General features: G+C 41.8%; 1 protein-coding gene across 1 annotated transcript in view; it reads left to right on the forward strand.

Annotated features, from left to right (window-relative positions):
- LOC106087496 (protocadherin-like wing polarity protein stan) overlaps nt 1-10262 on the forward strand; it is a 196734-nt gene extending 186472 nt beyond the window's left edge. The window contains exons 7-9 of the mRNA XM_059369869.1: nt 820-1365; nt 1442-2923; nt 10091-10262. Coding sequence (XP_059225852.1) covers nt 820-1365; nt 1442-2923; nt 10091-10127 — 2065 coding nt within the window. The 3' untranslated portion in view covers nt 10128-10262. The remainder of the gene's footprint in view (nt 1-819; nt 1366-1441; nt 2924-10090) is intronic.
- The last annotated feature ends 7083 nt before the right edge of the window (nt 10263-17345 follow it).

Genomic DNA, 17345 nt, shown 5'->3' on the forward strand with positions numbered 1-17345 from the left:
CCTTGCCAGTGGCCTTTCTATGATCTCGCTGAAGCTCTACCTGGTGTTTTCTTCAGCATTTTTGGCCTGCGCCGAGTTTATTCAAGCATTCCAAACACTCCGTCGCGCACTTTGATTTCACTGCCCTCGAATCCTAGGCATTGAATCGTTTGGTAGAACTTTCCCACTATTTGCGCCTACCGTAAGGTTACAAATCTATGCCTTAAACACCATACACTTGCCCGGCGGTCTCAGCGATATAACGATATTAAGTATATTAGGTATATATCCCAATCCCAGTCCGGACACCATCTAGGATGCGATATACCGATATCAATGGCCTAGAATAGATCCCAAACCCAGTCCGGACACCATCTAGGAGCCATTAGTGAAGTAAGGAGTCTCATCCTTCTCAAACACAGCATCATTGTCGCAATCCTCTCTTGCGGGAAAGCAAATCCTGCAGATCGCGTCACCAGATAGTCAGAGACCTTCTTAACTCTAAACGCTATATGAGGATATAGCTTCCATATAAACCCATCGCCATTTGATATCCAGGAGGACGGAATACTTAATCGATTTAGTTTTGGTGTAGCTTGATTAGAGGAACACATAAACTAGACAGTCAGATGGACTTGACCAAAGCCAATCAAAACGTGATTGTGATTCCACAGGTGTACTTAATATCTCGTCTCCATTTCAGTATTACAAACAAATACACAAACTTATGATGCCATTGTCACCATCAACGCTCTACCTTAATCCTTGCTCCTACACAATTCCAACTTTTTTATCTAACTCTTTTTTTTTTGGTTGGTTTTTTTCTTTTCCTCTTTCCAGCTGTTGGCTGTCAGTGTATGAACCCGTCGTTTGGTGGCTAGTTGGACCAATAGCTGGCATGTCAGTTGTCAATCTGCTGATACTGTTTGTCTCCGTGCAGGCTGCTTTTACCCTAAAGGATCATGTACTGGGATTTGGCAACTTACGCACTCTCCTTTGGCTGTCAGTGGTATCCCTGCCCCTCATGGGTGTCATGTGGGTATTGGCTGTTTTGGCTGCCTCAGAAAGTTCCCAACTGCTGAGTATGTTGCTCTCCGGAGTGGTGGTGCTGCATGCCATCTTTTGTTTGGTGGGCTATTGCATAATCAACAAGCGTGTCAGGGAAAATCTACAGAGGACATTTTTGAGGTGTATGGGCAGAAAGGTGCCACTTTTGGATTCATCCATGGTGGTCAGCAACAGCTCGCACAATGTCAATGGTGGCCAAGCGAGGCCAAATAACTTTCTCAATGCCAATGGTTATGATACACAGCGCCGAAACGTGGGTATAAGCGTCTCCAGCACCACCTCCAGGAGTACGGCCAAGACCAGCTCCAGTCCCTACAGGTAAGTTGAGTGTTTTTTTCTCGGTTTATCCCTGGCAAAAGAGTTTCTAACAAATTTAAAGTATCTCTTCACCCAGTGATGGACAATTGCGCCAGACTTCGACCTCCACCTCAAATTACAACTCCAACTCGGATGCACCTAGCTTCCTGAGGGGCTTTGATTCCTCCACCACCAGTGGTCAGCGGGAGAACAAATCACGACGTCATCATCGTAAGGACTCTGATTCTGGCTCGGAAACTGATGGCCGCTCCTTGGAGTTGGCCTCCAGTCATTCCAGTGACGATGATGAGTCCAGAACCAATCGCTCCTCCACCACTGGCACTGCTACCAGCACACATCGCAGCACTGCTGTTAGCATAACACCCTCCTACCTGCCCAACATCACCGAACATGTTCAGGCTACCACACCACCCGAATTGAATGTGGTACAAAGCCCTCAATTGTTTCCAAGTGTAAATAAACCCGTATACGCTGCCCGCTGGTCCAGTCAGCTGCCAGATGCCTACCTACAATCGCCTGCCAATGTGGGCAGATGGTCGCAGAACACCGAATCGGACAATGAGCATGTTCATCATGGCCAGAAAATTACCATATCACCCAATCCCTTGCCTAATCCCGATTTGACGGACACCTCCTACTTGCAGCAGCATCACAACAAAATCAACATGACCCCCTCCATATTGGAGAATCTGCAAAATGCCCGTCCCTCCGAGAGCTATGATGCCCTGGAGCGGGAGAGCCTTTATGGCAGACGACCCGATAATTATGTGCAATATGATGGGCTGCCGCCCAACATCACCAATTACAAGCCGCCCAGTCACTATGGCAGTGAGCATGACTACAATGGCAGCAATGGCAACAACAGCAGCAATGGCAGCAACCACACCTCCAATGGGACCGGTAATGGGGCCAATGGCAACGGAGGCACTCAAATAGTCAATCACATGCGCACCTTCAACAATGACAATGCCTATCTGAGTGACAGCATCTATGACAAGCAGCCGCGTACCCTGGGTTCACCCTACATGTCCAAGGATCGCATAGCGCCCGACATCTATGGCTCGCGAGAGAATCATTATAGTCTGAAAAAGCATCAGCCACCGCCCATGTATGGAGCGGATTCAGTGCATTCGGTGCATTCACTGCTGCGCAATGACTACCATCATCAACAGCAGCAGCATCAACAGCAGCGGCTGCATCAGCAGGATCATCATTCCGATCGTTTGTCGGAGAATTCCGATAAAAATGGTTACCACTTCCCCTACACTGCCGAAGAGGATCACCTGACAACCACAGCACGTAAACTAAGTTTGCAGCACTCTCACTCCTCCTCGCTGCATGGTAGTTCACACCAAATTCTAAACGGTCACCATCCGCATCATATGACGGCGCCCAACAATGGCAGCCATAGCATGGTGAATGACATCAACAATCCCGGTCTGATGGGTAGACATACGCTGAATGGTTCACGCCACAGTTCGAGAGGCTCATCGCCGCCCACTTCGAGTATAGCGCCAATGCAGCCATTGGCCCCTCTCACCAGCATTACCGATACAGAGTAAGTTTTTTGTCGCTTCCTTTTGGGTGTTTTTGGTTTGGTTTGCCACTGTTTTATTTTAAGTATTTTTGAGTCCTTTTTCGGTTATGTTGTAGAGAAGTTTTGGTTTTATTTTAGTGTTTGGTGATAGATTTGTTAAATGAAAGGTAAGGCGATCGTTCATGAATTGAAAGAGAGAAAAGCGAGACTCTGAATTATTGGGTCTTAACATATTTTCAATGAAATCCTTAAGACACTAACCGAACACTAATGACCCATTTAACAAAATCAAAGAACTTGGGTTTCATATCCACTTCCATAGGTTGCGGTTTATACTAAGTTTACACTACACCACTATAGTGGTTGTTGTTGTTCTTCTTCGTCTGCTTGATTCCGTTGAGTGTCAAGACCCGGGAACTCTGCGACTGTGATGGGGTGCGTCCACAGGGATCTGGGTCTGAGTCGAGTGGGTCTGGCTGGGCAGTTAAACAGGTGACGGGTATCGTGCGGTCCCTGGTTACAATCGGGACATACACGCCTTGCACGTCGGCATCAATCCTAGCTCTGTAGAAGTTGAGGCGGCTGCATCTGCCGGAATGTAATTGAGCCAGAACTACTGTGGTTTGCCGGGGGAGATCTATTTCTTCAGGTGCAATAGGAGGCGGTAGTTCTCCAAGGACTACATTCACCCGGTAGCCAATTACCGCATCTGCTATCGTGTCTGCATGAATGTTGTTTAGAACTGCCTGATATGCCGCTTGATCTAGAGGTTCTCTCTTCTGACGCTGAACCTTCTGGGCGGCTTCTGGGCGGTGGATATCTATCCACAAGGTGATGATTTGGATGGTCTAACAGCCCAAAAGGTATTGCTTAGACAGCATGTATTGTATTGGGTTGCCCAAAAAGTAATTGCGGATTTTTCATATAGTCGGCGTTGACAAATTTTTTCACAGCTTGTGACTCTGTAATTGCATTCTTACTTCTGTCAGTTATCAGCTGTTACTTTGAGCTTGCTTTAGAAAAAAAAGTTTAAAAAAGTGTATTTGATTAAAGTTCATTCTAAGTTTTATTACTTCCTTTCTTACTTTCTTTTAAAAAATCCGCAATTACTTTTTGGGCAACCCAATAGTTATGTCTTCGCACTTGTAGGATCTTTGTCCCCAGAAGGAGGTGGTCCACATGAGAACTGAGAGGACAGCGCGTCGCAGTTGGGAGGGCGGCATTCTGACAGATCTGAATATTATTCCACTGCGTGTCGCAAAGTTGACGAGACCACACTGGCGCTGAATAACTTACCACAGACCGGCCAATTGCTTTGTACGTGGTCAACAAGATTTCTTTGTCTGAACCCCAAGTGCTGCCGGCGAGTGACTTGAGGACCTTGTTTCTACTTTTGACTTTATCACAGATTGCTGTGGCATATGGGGAGAATGTGTAAGAGCTGTCAAATGTGACGCCAAGTATTTTGGGACACTTGATGGTCGGAATCATTTCTCCATCGACCATCACAGTCAGCTCGATATTCATCTCACGCGTATTTATAGTGAACAAAGTGGCTGAAGATTTGGTGGCAGATATCTTCAGATTTCTTGCAGCGAATTATGAGGCAAGTTCGTTGAGGTAGACGTTCAACCTATCGCAAATGTCACCAATGGGGGGGGACTGATGCCATGATCGCACAATCGTCCGCATATGATACCATCTCTATGCCGTCTGGAGGGGTGGGATGGAGGATAGGTAGAGGTTAAGCAATGCCGGAGATATCACCCCACCTTGGGGAACTCCCTGTTTCAGTCTACGGTACTTCGACTTCTTATCCCTAAATTCCACAAATGACTGGCGATCACACAGATAATTCGCGACCCATCGTTTCAGGCCTGGCTGGAGTGACATCGAATGGTCAATAGGTCCAGTGCCACGAGGACCGTCCTATCACATGGCCTGGGCTGATTGAAGCCCCGGCTAATGTGTGCGATGATGGCATGCAAAGCTGTTGTTGTGCTGTGCAGTCTTCGAATTCCATGTTGATGCTCGGCGAATGGAAATTCTCCTACGAGGCTCGGAAGGAGTAATGCCTCAAGCGTCTTTGCCACTGGTGAGAGAAGGGAGATCGGTCTAAACGACTCCCCCAAACTCGGGTCTTTTCCAGGCTTCAGTAGCGGCATCACTCTGCCCATTTTTCAGACATCGGGAACCATAAGAGTGTTCAAAGACAGGTTGAGAACAGTGGTAAGGTACTCAACTCCAGATGAATCCAGATTCTTCAACCACAATGTAGAGATTCCGTGGGGGCCCAACGCCTTGGAGGATTTGGCGCCACGGATGACATTCGTAACTTCGCCCAGGGTAAATTGTGATGGCTGTTCATCGGCTCGGAGACCACGAACACGGCAAATGGCTCTCCACCTTGCCCCGTTTCTCTCGGGATACACAATGAATTGACGGTTGAACAACCTGGCGCATCTCTTCGGATCAGTCACGGTTATTACGCCAAAAGTGACTGAGGTCCTGTCATGCCGTCTACCGGGGTTCGAGAGTGACTTAACAGTGGCCCACAGTTTGCCTACAACGATGCCTAAGTTGCATTGCTCCAAGTGTTCCAGCCACAAATTCCACTTATGTTCGTTGACTACCCTGCTTATTTACAGATTCAGCTCGCTGATTCTGGGGTTAGCAGGGTCCATACCACGAACCCCTCACGCTCGTCTGCGAGTTCCACTGCTGCCTGCGCCGGAAAATTGGGCCGCACTTGGGGTATTCGACCGGCTGTTATAAAGCGAGCGGCTCCTGCGTTAATGATGTCTCGGAATTTCCTCTCGGCCACAAGCACATCAGAGGGGGGTGGCAGTTCACTGAAGCGGCGATTGGTATACTCTCTGGAGCCAGTCCAATCGGCCTTCTTATGATTGATAAACGTCCGGCGCTCAGAGGTTATGAAGTCGGGTGGTCGGTCGATGACGGCTTGCCAGGATACGTCACTCAGGAGATCAGGGGATGCAATGGAGATGTCTGGCGAGCTGCTGCACCTCCTCGTAATCCTAGAGGGGCATCCTCATTCAATGTGTAAAACATGGAACTTTAAATCTGCTCTGCCAAAGCTATGTCACGCTGGTCGTTACCTAAGGGAGAATGTCATGACGTGTGATGCGCATTAAAGTCCCCTAGAACCAGACGATTATGGCCAGATAGAAACCCACTTATATCGGGGTTGTAAGCCTGGACATTATTCGGGATACAGCTACTAACCGGCGGTATGTACACATTGTATAGCTCTATCTCGGCAGTACCGGACCTGACTTCTATCCCCATGCCTTCCATGTAGGGGTCACTAGCGTCATGCGCAGGCGAGATAGGTCTATACGGCACGGAATGGTGTATTTCGAAGGCCAATCCCCCACCTCCATTCCTTGAGCGATCCTTACGTAGCACATTGTAACCGTGACAACTGTGCAAGCTGCAGGTGTTGGTCAGCTTTGTCTCCTGTGGTATCACAATGGACGAAAACGTCTGAGTCTGATGGCAGACTGCCACTTAAACCTAACCTAACCTTGATGACGTAATTCATATCCGATTTGGCTGAAAATTTGCACTATAGCATCTACTTTAGTCTACAACATCTACGCCAAGTATGTCTTGAAACTGTTCATAATCTGATATAGCTTCAATAGCATGGCAATTTTTATCCATCCCGTCAAAAAACTTGACAAATGCGATTCATAATGGAGGGTATGCCAGATTCTACACAGCCGAACTTAGCATCCTTTTCTTATTATACCCACCACCGTCGTATAGGGGGTATATTCATTTAGTCATTCCGTTTGCAACACATCGAAATATCAATTTCTGATCCTATAAAGTATATATATTTCTGATCGTCGTACAATTATAAGACGACTTAACGATGTCCGTGTGTCTGTTCGTCCATCCGTCTGTCCGTCCGTCTGTTGTCATCACTCTACACCCTTCAAAAATTGAGATATTGAGCTGAAATTTGACACAGATACGTATTTTTGCTGCACGCTGGTTAAGTTCTTAAACGGGCCAATTCGGACCACATTTGGATATAGCTGCTATATACACCGATCTGCCGATAAAGGGTCTGAAGCCCATAAAAAATTTATTTTCCAACCGACTTCGCTGAAATTTTAAACAGTGAGTAGTTTTAAGACTCCCGACATCCGAACTAAATATGGTTCAGATCGGACTATGTTTAGATATAGCTGTCATATAGACCGATCTCCCGATAAAGGGTTTGAAGCCAATAAAATCTTTATTTTTCAACCGATTTCGCTGAAATTTGAAACAGTGGGTTAGGTAAAACCTCCCGACGTCTGGCCTAAATATGGTTCAGATTGGACTATATTAAGATATAGCTGCTATATAGACCGATATGGCGATAAAGGGTCTAATGTCCATAAATGCTTTATATTTTAGCCGATTTCGCTGAAATTTGAAACAGTGAGTAGCTTAAGACCTCCCGACATCTGACCCAAATATAGTTCAGATCGGACTATATTTAGATATAACTGTCATATAGACCGATCTGCAGATAAAGGGTCTGAAGCCAATAAAAGCTTTATTTTACAACCGATTTCGCTGAAATTTTAAATAGAGAGCAGTTTTAGGACTCCCCGCATCCGACCTAAATATGGTTCAGATCGGGCTATATTTAGATATAGCTGCCATATAGACCGACCTCCCGATAAAGTATCTGAAGCCCATAAAATCTTTATTTTTTGTCCGATTTCGCTGAAATTTTTAACAGTGAGTACTATTATGTGTCCCAACATAAGACCTTAATATGGTTCAGATCGGACTATATTTAGATATAGCTGCCATATAGACCGATCTCCCGATAAAGTATCCGAAGCGCATAAAAGCCATATTTTTTAACCGATTTCGCTGGAATTTTAAACAGTGAGGGCTATTATGTGTCTTAACATAGGACCTTAATATGGTTCAGATCGGACTATATTTAGACAGATCGGACAATATGTAGATATACCTGTCATATATACCGATCTGCCGATAAGGGGTCTGAAGTCCATAAAAGCTTTATTTATTACCCGATTTCGATGAAACTTGAAACAGTGAGTAGTTTTAAGACTCCCGACATCTGACCTAAATATGGATTACATCGGACTATGTTTAGATATAGCTGCCATATAGACCGATCTCCCGATAAAGGGTCTGAAGCCTATAAAAGCTTTGTTTTTTAATCGATTTCGCTGAAACTTGAAACAGGAAGTTATTTTAAGCCTTTCGATATCTGACGTAAATATGGATTACATCGGACTATATTTAGATATAGCTGCCATATAGACCGATCTCCCGATAAAGTATCTGAAGCCCTTAAAATCTTTATTTTTTGTCCGATTTCGCTGAAATTTTAAACAGTGAGTACTATTATGACTCCCGACATCTGACCTAAATATGGTTCAGATCGGACTATATTTAGATATAGCTGCCATTCAGACCGATCTGCCGATAAGTGGTCGATTTCGCTGAAATTTAAACAGTGAGTTAGTTTTTTATATGTATTAGGCCACTCAATGTCCATGCCGTATTTAAATGCATAAGTTATTCAGTTTTCACCAAATTGTTACGAAAGAGGCTTTACATGTATATCCGAGGTGGTGGGTATCCAAAGTTCGGCTCGGCCGAACTTAATGCCTTTTTACTTGTTTCTCTTTTTGTATCCTTTCACATTTCACCTTCTTAAGCCAAAAAACAGTTTAAGTCACATTATGTTCCAACAAAGTCCTTAATTAAATACTCAATTAAGAAAGGGACTCCTTTCGCCGATGGCAAGGTTTGAAGCAGTACCTTTTCACACTTTTGCAAAAGCTCATTATCAATTATTTCTTTCTTTTTGTTTGGGAAAGGGTGGTGAAACCTGAACATAAATCGCCTTACTTTTCACGCCTGTTTTGAAAAATTCTTTTTGGTATGCTTTCAAATCTTCACAAAACAATTACTTTTAATTAAAATCATTTAATTCAATTTTCTTGGTGTCTATTTAAACAGAAAAGCAAAAAGAAAAAAAAATTGTTTTAGGGAATGTTTGCTTTGCCTTTTTTTCTATTCTTCTTTTTTTTCTTTTGAAACATTGTAGTTCCTTTGTTGTTTAGTTGTAATCAAAAACCAAATTACTCCTTATTAAAAACAGACAAAAGAACGAAAAAAAAAAACATTGAAACTTCAATCTCAAAACAAACAAACCAAAACACATTTCTATTTTCTTTTTCTCCGTTTTTTTCCCCATTCTTTTTCTATTACTTTTCATGCTCTTACCCCCCACCCCCCTCGAAATAAAACTTCAATCACCATTTGGCTCGCCTTTCATTGCGCCTCCGGTGTGTGTATGTGTGTTTGTTTGTGTGTGTGGTTTTTTTATGGGAAACTATAAAAAATCCTTCCATAATATCATCAATCCTACGAAACAACAAAAACAAATGAAAACAAAACCAAAACGAAACGAAAACAACAACCGACATCCTGTTTTCCACGCCATTAAATTCTTACACTTACTGCAATACCAACGTACACACACACACATACACATGCACTGGAACATAAACAAATACGATTACGATTACTAACACATGCAACAACACATTTTGCGTACATTCGATTCATGCTGCAAACCTACACCTACACACGAACATTCTATCCCTTACAAACGCTTGCACACTCACACAACCCGTATTTCCGTTATGTTATTTACGCACACTGCCATTACAACTTCAACACACCAATACACTCACTGCTTTCACCGCTACCATCAACAATGAAAAAAAATAAAACTTGGCCAATACCCACGTCCACTTTTTGCCCTCAAAAAAAAAACCAAATAAATAAAACCAAACCAACAACAACAATAAACAAACGATGTAATGAATTAACCCTTACCCTTTTGGGGCTCCCCTGCCCTCTCCTCCTCTTGCTCATTCATGTACAACAACACGGTTATTTCCCTTTTCCGCCATTTACTTCTCTGCTCTTGTCTTTCATTTCCTGTGTATCCTTTGGTCCTTTTTGATTTGCCCCGACTTGTTGTGATGCGGCTTGGCGTATGCTCCCCTTACCTTCGTGCGTTACATTTATTTACGTGTTTTTTACCCTCCCCCACCTCTTGCGTTGTGTGGCAAATGCCTGAAATCCCTCTACTTCACCCAAAAACAACAGTTCATCCTGGTCCTGGGATCGTTTAAAGAAAATCTAATCATGGACTTTGTATTATTCTCTATTCTTTTCAACTCTATGCAATTGCTTTGCTCTACGCTTTTGTGTGTGTGTGCGTATAATTGTAACAACAACCACTACAACAACCATAATAATGAAAATAATTACGGCGAATGAAACAAATACAACAACAACATCAACATAAAATGAATGCTTTTTCTGTGCTTTTGCTACTCTGGACTCATTTGCTTCTAACATAACTCTCACATACATACACCTATACTTACTAACAAACACAACACAACACACACACTCATCATTTACAATTAAATTAAAACATATGTTGGCCAAAACAAACGCATAACCAACACCGACAACAACAACGACGACAACAATGCCTACAATGATAATGGCACCTCTGACTCCTCATTCAATATGGGCTAATGTTGCTCATGAATAATACGCTTGGGCCACATACACATACACACATACATGCCAACTATCGTCATCAATCCATGGCTAAAAACAAAAAACAACTGCCTACCATGTTACAACAATTATGGGGTTAATGCTAACTAACATCAATACAAACACTCCATTGGTTTTGGTCTACCCTCAACTCAACTCAAATGCTTTCTTTACTAACACTGTGGCTTGCAAACACATGGGATACAAAAACCACCTTAAACAACAATAACAACAACAACAACGACGACTACAATGAAAACCAATAAAATTTATTTACTGCCACTCGTACAACATCTAATACAACAACATCAAAAACGGTTATTGCTACCAAATCTTCAACTAACCTATCATCATCATCAACTGCTAACTAACACACACACACTATCACCACGAACACTTGCAATCACTTCTCCTCAAATGTGTTCAAATGCTGTGAACTTCTGTGTTCTTTCATTTAAAACTATCAAAAACCTATATAAACACACACACACGCACATGAATACACAATCGCTTATATCCATTCATCTTGGCATCATCAACACATGTTTGTTTGTGTGTGTGTGTATGTTTGCGTTCATGCAGATCAGAGGTAAACCACAAATTCATTTAACTTTTTAATCTAATAAACTAATCTCATGTATATATTTAACCCCCCCATTTGATACCCTTTGTCCTCTCATGCTTTCCGCTTCCCCATTCTAACTCTTAACGATTTTTTATCTTTAAGTCTAACCAGCATTAGGGATATTCACTTAAAATTCACTTAAATGTTTGTTTTTTTTTTTATGATAAAATGAACTTGAATTCTAAATGCAAATTTGAATTAAAGCGGTGTTTCAAATCATTTGAGCCATTGTAGGACCATACAAATATAAGAATAGATCTTTTTGAAAAGAATCCCCAAAGGAAAGGGAAATTTTGGTTTACTTTCCCAAGGGAGAGGGTAGATTTAGTAGCCTAACCCAAAGGAAAAATTAGTTTTAGTAGTTTTTCCCAAAGGAAAAAGTAGTTTTAGTAGCCTTTCCCAAAGGAAAAAGTAGTTTAGTACCATTTCCCGGAGGAAAGGTATTTGTAGTAATCTTACCCAAAGAGAGGATAGTGTATGTAACCTTTACTAAAAGAACGGGTAATAGAATCCTTTCCCAAAGGAAGAGTTAATGTTAATACCTTTTCCCAACGAACAGGTCAGTGTAAGCACTCTTTCCAAAAGGAAATGGTAGTGTAAGATTCCTTTCTCAAGGGAAACAGAAATGTTAATAAACTTTCCCAAAGAAAGGAGTCGTTTAAGTACCCTTTTCCAAAAAAAGGGAAGGGTAAGTACCTTCCCAAAGCTAAGAATAGTTTTAGTTCCCAAAATAAAGATGTAGTGTAAGTAACACTTCCCGAGGGAATGGATAGTTTTAGCACCCCTTCCAAAGAAAACTGATAGTTTAATTATTCCTTCCCAACGGAAAGGATAGTTTAAATACCATTTCCCAAGGAAGAGGGTGGTTTTTATACCCTTTCCCAAAGGAAAGGGTATCTTCATTACCCTTTTCTAAGGGAAAGGGTAATTTTAGTACCCTTTTCCAAGGGAAAGGGTAGTTTTAGTACCCTTTCCCAAAGGAAAGGGTAGCTTCATTACCCTTTTACAAGGGAAAGGGTAATTTTAGTACCCTTTTCCAAGGGAAAGGGTAGTTTTAGTACCCTTTTCCAAAGGAAAGTGTAGTTTTTGTACCCTTTCATAAAGGAAGGGGCAGTTTTAGTACCCCTTCATAAAGGAAGGGTTAGTTTTAGTACCCACTCCCAAAGGAAAGGGTAGTTTTAGTACCCACTCCCAAAGGAAAGGGTAGTTTTAGTACCATTTCCCATTGGAAAGGATAGTTTTAGCACCCTTCCAAAAGAAAAGGGTAGTTTTCCTACACTTACCCAAAGGAAAGGGGATTTTATGTTACCTTTCCCAAAGAAAAGATTAGTTAAAGTATCTTTTCCCAAAGGTAGTTTAATATTTTTTCCCAAAGGGAAGGATAGTTTAAATGCCCTTTCCCAAAGTAGAAAGTAGTTTTAGTACTCTTTCCCAAAGTTAGGGGTGATTTCAGTACGCTTTCCCAAAGGAAATAGTCCCTTTCACAAAGGAAGGGACAGTTTTAGTACACCTTCATAAAGAAAGGGTTAGTTTTAGTACCCATTCCCAAAGGAAATGGTAGTTTTAGTACCCTTTCCCATTGGAAAGAATTGTTTAAGTACCCATTCCCAAAGGAAAGGGTAGTTTAAGTGCTCTAGTACTCTAGTACCCTTTCCCAAAGGAAAGGATGCTTTAAATACCCTTTCTCAACCCTCTTCCCAAAGGAAATGGAAGGTAATACCCCTTTCCCAAAGGAAGTGGAATTTTTAGTACCCTTACCAAACGGAAAGGGTGCTTTAAGTACCCTTTCCCAACCTAAAGTGTAGTTTCCTCACCCTTTTTCAAAGAAAGGGTAATTTATGTACCCCTTCCCAAAGGAAGTAGAAGTTTTAGTACCCTTTCCCAAAGGAAAGGGTGCTTTAAATACCCTTTCTCAAAACAATGTGTATTTCTAGCACCCTTTCCCAAAGGAAAGGGTAGTTTTAGTACCCCTTCCCAAAGGAAAGGGTAGGTTTAGTACACCTTCCCAAAGGAAGTGGAAATTTTAGTACCCTTACCAAAAGGAAAGGGTGCTTTAAATACCCTTTCCCAACTGAAACTGTAATTTTCTCACCCTTTTTCAAAGGAAAGGGTAGTTTTTGTACCCCTTCCCAAAGGAAGTGGAAATTTTAGTACCCTCTCCCAAAAGAAGTGTAATTTTAGTACCCTTACCCAAAGAAATGGGTATTTTTAGTACCCTTTCCCAAGGAAAGGGTAGTTTTAGTACTCCTTCCCAAGGGAAGTGGAAATTTTAGTACCCTAACCAAAAGGAAAGGGTGCTTTAAATACCCTTTCCCAACCTAAAGTGTAGTTTTCTCACCCTTTTTCAAAGCAAAGAGTATTTTTTGTACCCTTTCCCCAAGAAAAGGGTATTTTTAGTACCCTTTCCCAAGGAATGGGTAGTTTTTGTCCCCATTCCCAAAGGAAGTGGAAGTTTTAGTACCCTTATCAAAAGGAAAGGGTGCTTTAAATACCCTTTCCCAGCTGAAAGTTTTGTTTTCTCACCCTTTTTCAAAGGAAAGGGTAGTTTTAGTATTCCTTCCCAAAGAAAGTGGAAATTTTAGTACCCTTTCCCAAAAGAAAGTATAGTTTTAGTAGCCTTTTCCAAAAAACAGGGTATTTTTAGTACCCTTTCCCAAGGAAAGGGTAGTTATAGTACTCCTTCCCAAAGGAAGTGGACATTTTAGTACCTTACCAAAAGGAAAGGGTGCTTTAGATACCCCTTCCCAACGGAAAGTGTAGTTTTCTCACCCTTTTTCAAAGGAAAAAGTAGCTTTTGTACCCTTTCCCAAAGAAAAGGGTATTTTTAGTACCCTTTTATAAAGGAATTGTTAGATTTAGTACCCCTTCCCGAAGGATTTTAAAGTTTGAGTATCCTTACCCAATGGAAAGGTTTGTTTTAGTACGCATACCCAAAGGAAAATTTTGTTTTACTACCCTTTCCAAGCGAAAGGGTAGATTTAGTATTCATCCCAAAGGAAAGGGCAGTTTTAGTACCCTTTTCCAAGGGAAGGCGTAGTTTTAATATCCTTTGCCAAAGGAAAGGATAGTTTATGTACCTATTCCCAAGAAAAGAGTAATTTTAGTTCCCTTTACCAAAGAAAAGTATAATTGTAGTACCCTTTTAAAAAGAAAAGAATAGTTTTAATACCCCTTTTCAAAGGAAAGGGTAGTTTTTGAAAACGGTAGTTTTAGTACCTTTTCCTAAACGAAACGGCATTTAAAGTATAATTTCCCAAGGGAAGGCGTTATTTTTTTACCCTTTGTCAAATGAATGGGTAGTTTTAGTTCCCTATCCCAAAGGAAAGTTTTGGTACCCTTTCCTAATCGAAGGAAAGTTTAAGGCAGCGCAGAGAACGCACGGTCTGAGCTCCTATTTGATAACAAGTATTTTAACATTTCATGCGGTAGCGCTGAGTTGAACTCTAATAACCATTGTGTTAAAGGCTGCGCAGACTCTGGAGTCATCGTGGCGCAGAGGTTAGCAAGACTGCCTATGACAGTGAATGCCTCGCCTTCTCCTTATGCTGTCGACATTGTTGAGGAACCATGCTACATCTATCTAAATGGCACAAAATTCTTATGATTAATAAAACTTAAAGAGTTTTATAAGTGAATACCCCTAATGAAGGTTTTACTAGTATCTTATTTATGGTATGATTATTTATAACTATTTTTGTACACAACTTTTGAAACTAATTTATTGTAAAATATTTGTTTTTCTATTTTCGTACATAACTCTCGAATGTATCTATCATTTGTGTAACATAAATTTTTATTTTGTTTAGTTTGACAATCCTGCCTTCTTCTTTTTCTGTACATTTTAAGGTATTCTTTTGGTTGCATATTCTTTTGTACATATTGGCATTGAGTTGTTTGAACTGACGAAGAAGAATGAGTCAACTATACAATTATATTTAATTTATATCTCTTGTAAATATACTTTCTAGTAGTTTATTGGCATTTAAGAATAATGTCTTTAAAAATTAATCTCTTATTGTGTCTTAGGGCAAATTGTGACATATGACCAAGAAAATGAAAAATATTTATCCTAAAGCAAACGTGTAGATCGACCACAGGTTGGCTTGTAACTTGAGAAATATGTATCTCCAAATCCAACACCATACAATTGGAAGCTTCGAATATATCCTTCAATCCCCCTTTAGTATTCTAGACATTAATCGGAGGCCACTGATGCGTAGAACCTGGCATTTCCGTATATGACGCTGAACGCCTGGGTTCGAATGCTGCCACAAGCATCAGAAAAAATGTTCAGCGGTTGTTTTCTCCTCCTAATGCTGGCGACATTTGTGAGATACTATGCTATGCTTGGTTAGTTAGGTTAGGTTAGGTAAAAGTGACAGTCTACCATCAAACTCACTTAGACGTTTTCGTCCAATGCGATACCACAGGAACAGAAGAAAGAAGATGCCTTCTAGTTCCTATCGTTGAACCATTAAAGCGATCTGGCGCTTTAAAAAGCCCAACAACTTGTCAATGTTTACATCCGCTAAATCAGACAGGATCTCAAAGAAATGAGAACCTAAAGTGGAATTCCTGCTGTCTGCCAGTGCGAGACATACAAACAGCAGATGTTCTATAGCCTTTTCTTCCTCAACGTACTCAAAGCTTCGGCAAAAATCGTTGCTGGCTACCTTCAGTCTATCAGCATGTTTTCCCATCAGACAGTGACTTGTCATGATGGACACAACGACTTAGAAGTCTGTTCTAGCCAGTGACAGCAAAGCGGTAGACCTCTTCAAGTCTAAATTAGGCCACATAATTTTGGAATTCTCACAGCCCCCTCTTCGTGACCATCTATCATTCGTTGTCCTTCGGGCCTGATCCTAAAGACTTAGCATACTTGTCGCTAGAGGCATACCCATTGATTGAAGTTTCCCTAGAATGTGTAAGGTAGTTCCTAGTCTCGCAAGCTCGTCCGCTTTACAATTCCCTGGGATATCTCCGTGGCCCAGCACCCAGAACAGGTGAATTTTGAACTGTTCAGCCATCTCGTTGACAGATCTGCGATAGTCTAAGGCGGTTTTTGTGTTCAGAAATGCGTTCTTCAGGGATTTAATGGCTGTCTGAGGAGATTTTTTGGAAGGATCTCTGCTAGATATACACTACAGTGGTCGAGTAAATTTCTCGATATGACCAGTTTTAGTTTTTCAGAGTTCACCCCAAAGCCCACCTGGTCGTCTAGTTTGGAACAATCCGTGTAAAAGTCTATGTAACTTCTATTACCGGGGATATCGTAGATCCAATCGGTTCTATATCAGGAAAAATGGTACAGCACTTTTTACCAAAAAGCGGCTCAGACAGTGTGTAATCCATACTGCCCGCAACATCGAATATTGTATCAAGAATAACACAGTGTCCGTAGCCGCCACATGACCAGTGAGAAAGCTTCCTTAAACTCACGGCAGTGGTCGCTGCCATTTGGGTACCCACAATGTCCAGTTAAGAATTGAGCAGTAGGTGGAGTACTGAGCAGTAGGTGGAGTACTGAGCAGTAGCTGGACTTTTGAAGCGCCGTCCACCAGACCACAATACCATATAGCTTTATAGGTCTGACAACTGCAGTATATTCTCAATGCATGACACGCGGTCTAAACCCCCAAATTTTGTCGAAGGCTCTCTTGCAGGTGTATAGGGCAAAAATTGCCTTTCTTGCCCTCTCCGTAATGTTGGATTTGAAGTTCAATTTCCTGTCCAGCAAAACACCCAGGTATTTTGCGCTTTCAGTAAATGGAACATTCACTCATCCAAGCACTAGGTGCCGTTGTAGGTTACTTACATCTCCTGCTGAAAAGAACTACTTCTGTCTTGCACGGATTTACGCGTTGAACACTTTCGGTTGCCCACTTTGCTGTGAAACGTAGAGATTCCTGAAGTATATCTCTAAGAGTGCTGGGAAACTTTACTCTAACCGCAATCTCGACAAATCGAGAATTTCGACGTAAACAAATACCAGAGCCCGGATGGCATATCAACACTAGTTTTGCGCAAGTGTTCTATGACGCTTGCTCGTCCATTACGCAATCATTTCAACCTTGCTTACCGTGCGGTAGTCTTCTCGGTGCGTTGGAAGGTTGGTGAGGCGAACAACTCAGCGAATTACCGGCCAGTTGTGATATGCTCCGC

Source organism: Stomoxys calcitrans, chromosome 5, assembly GCF_963082655.1.
Source record: "Stomoxys calcitrans chromosome 5, idStoCalc2.1, whole genome shotgun sequence".
In the NCBI taxonomy this organism is placed as follows: domain Eukaryota; kingdom Metazoa; phylum Arthropoda; class Insecta; order Diptera; family Muscidae; genus Stomoxys; species Stomoxys calcitrans.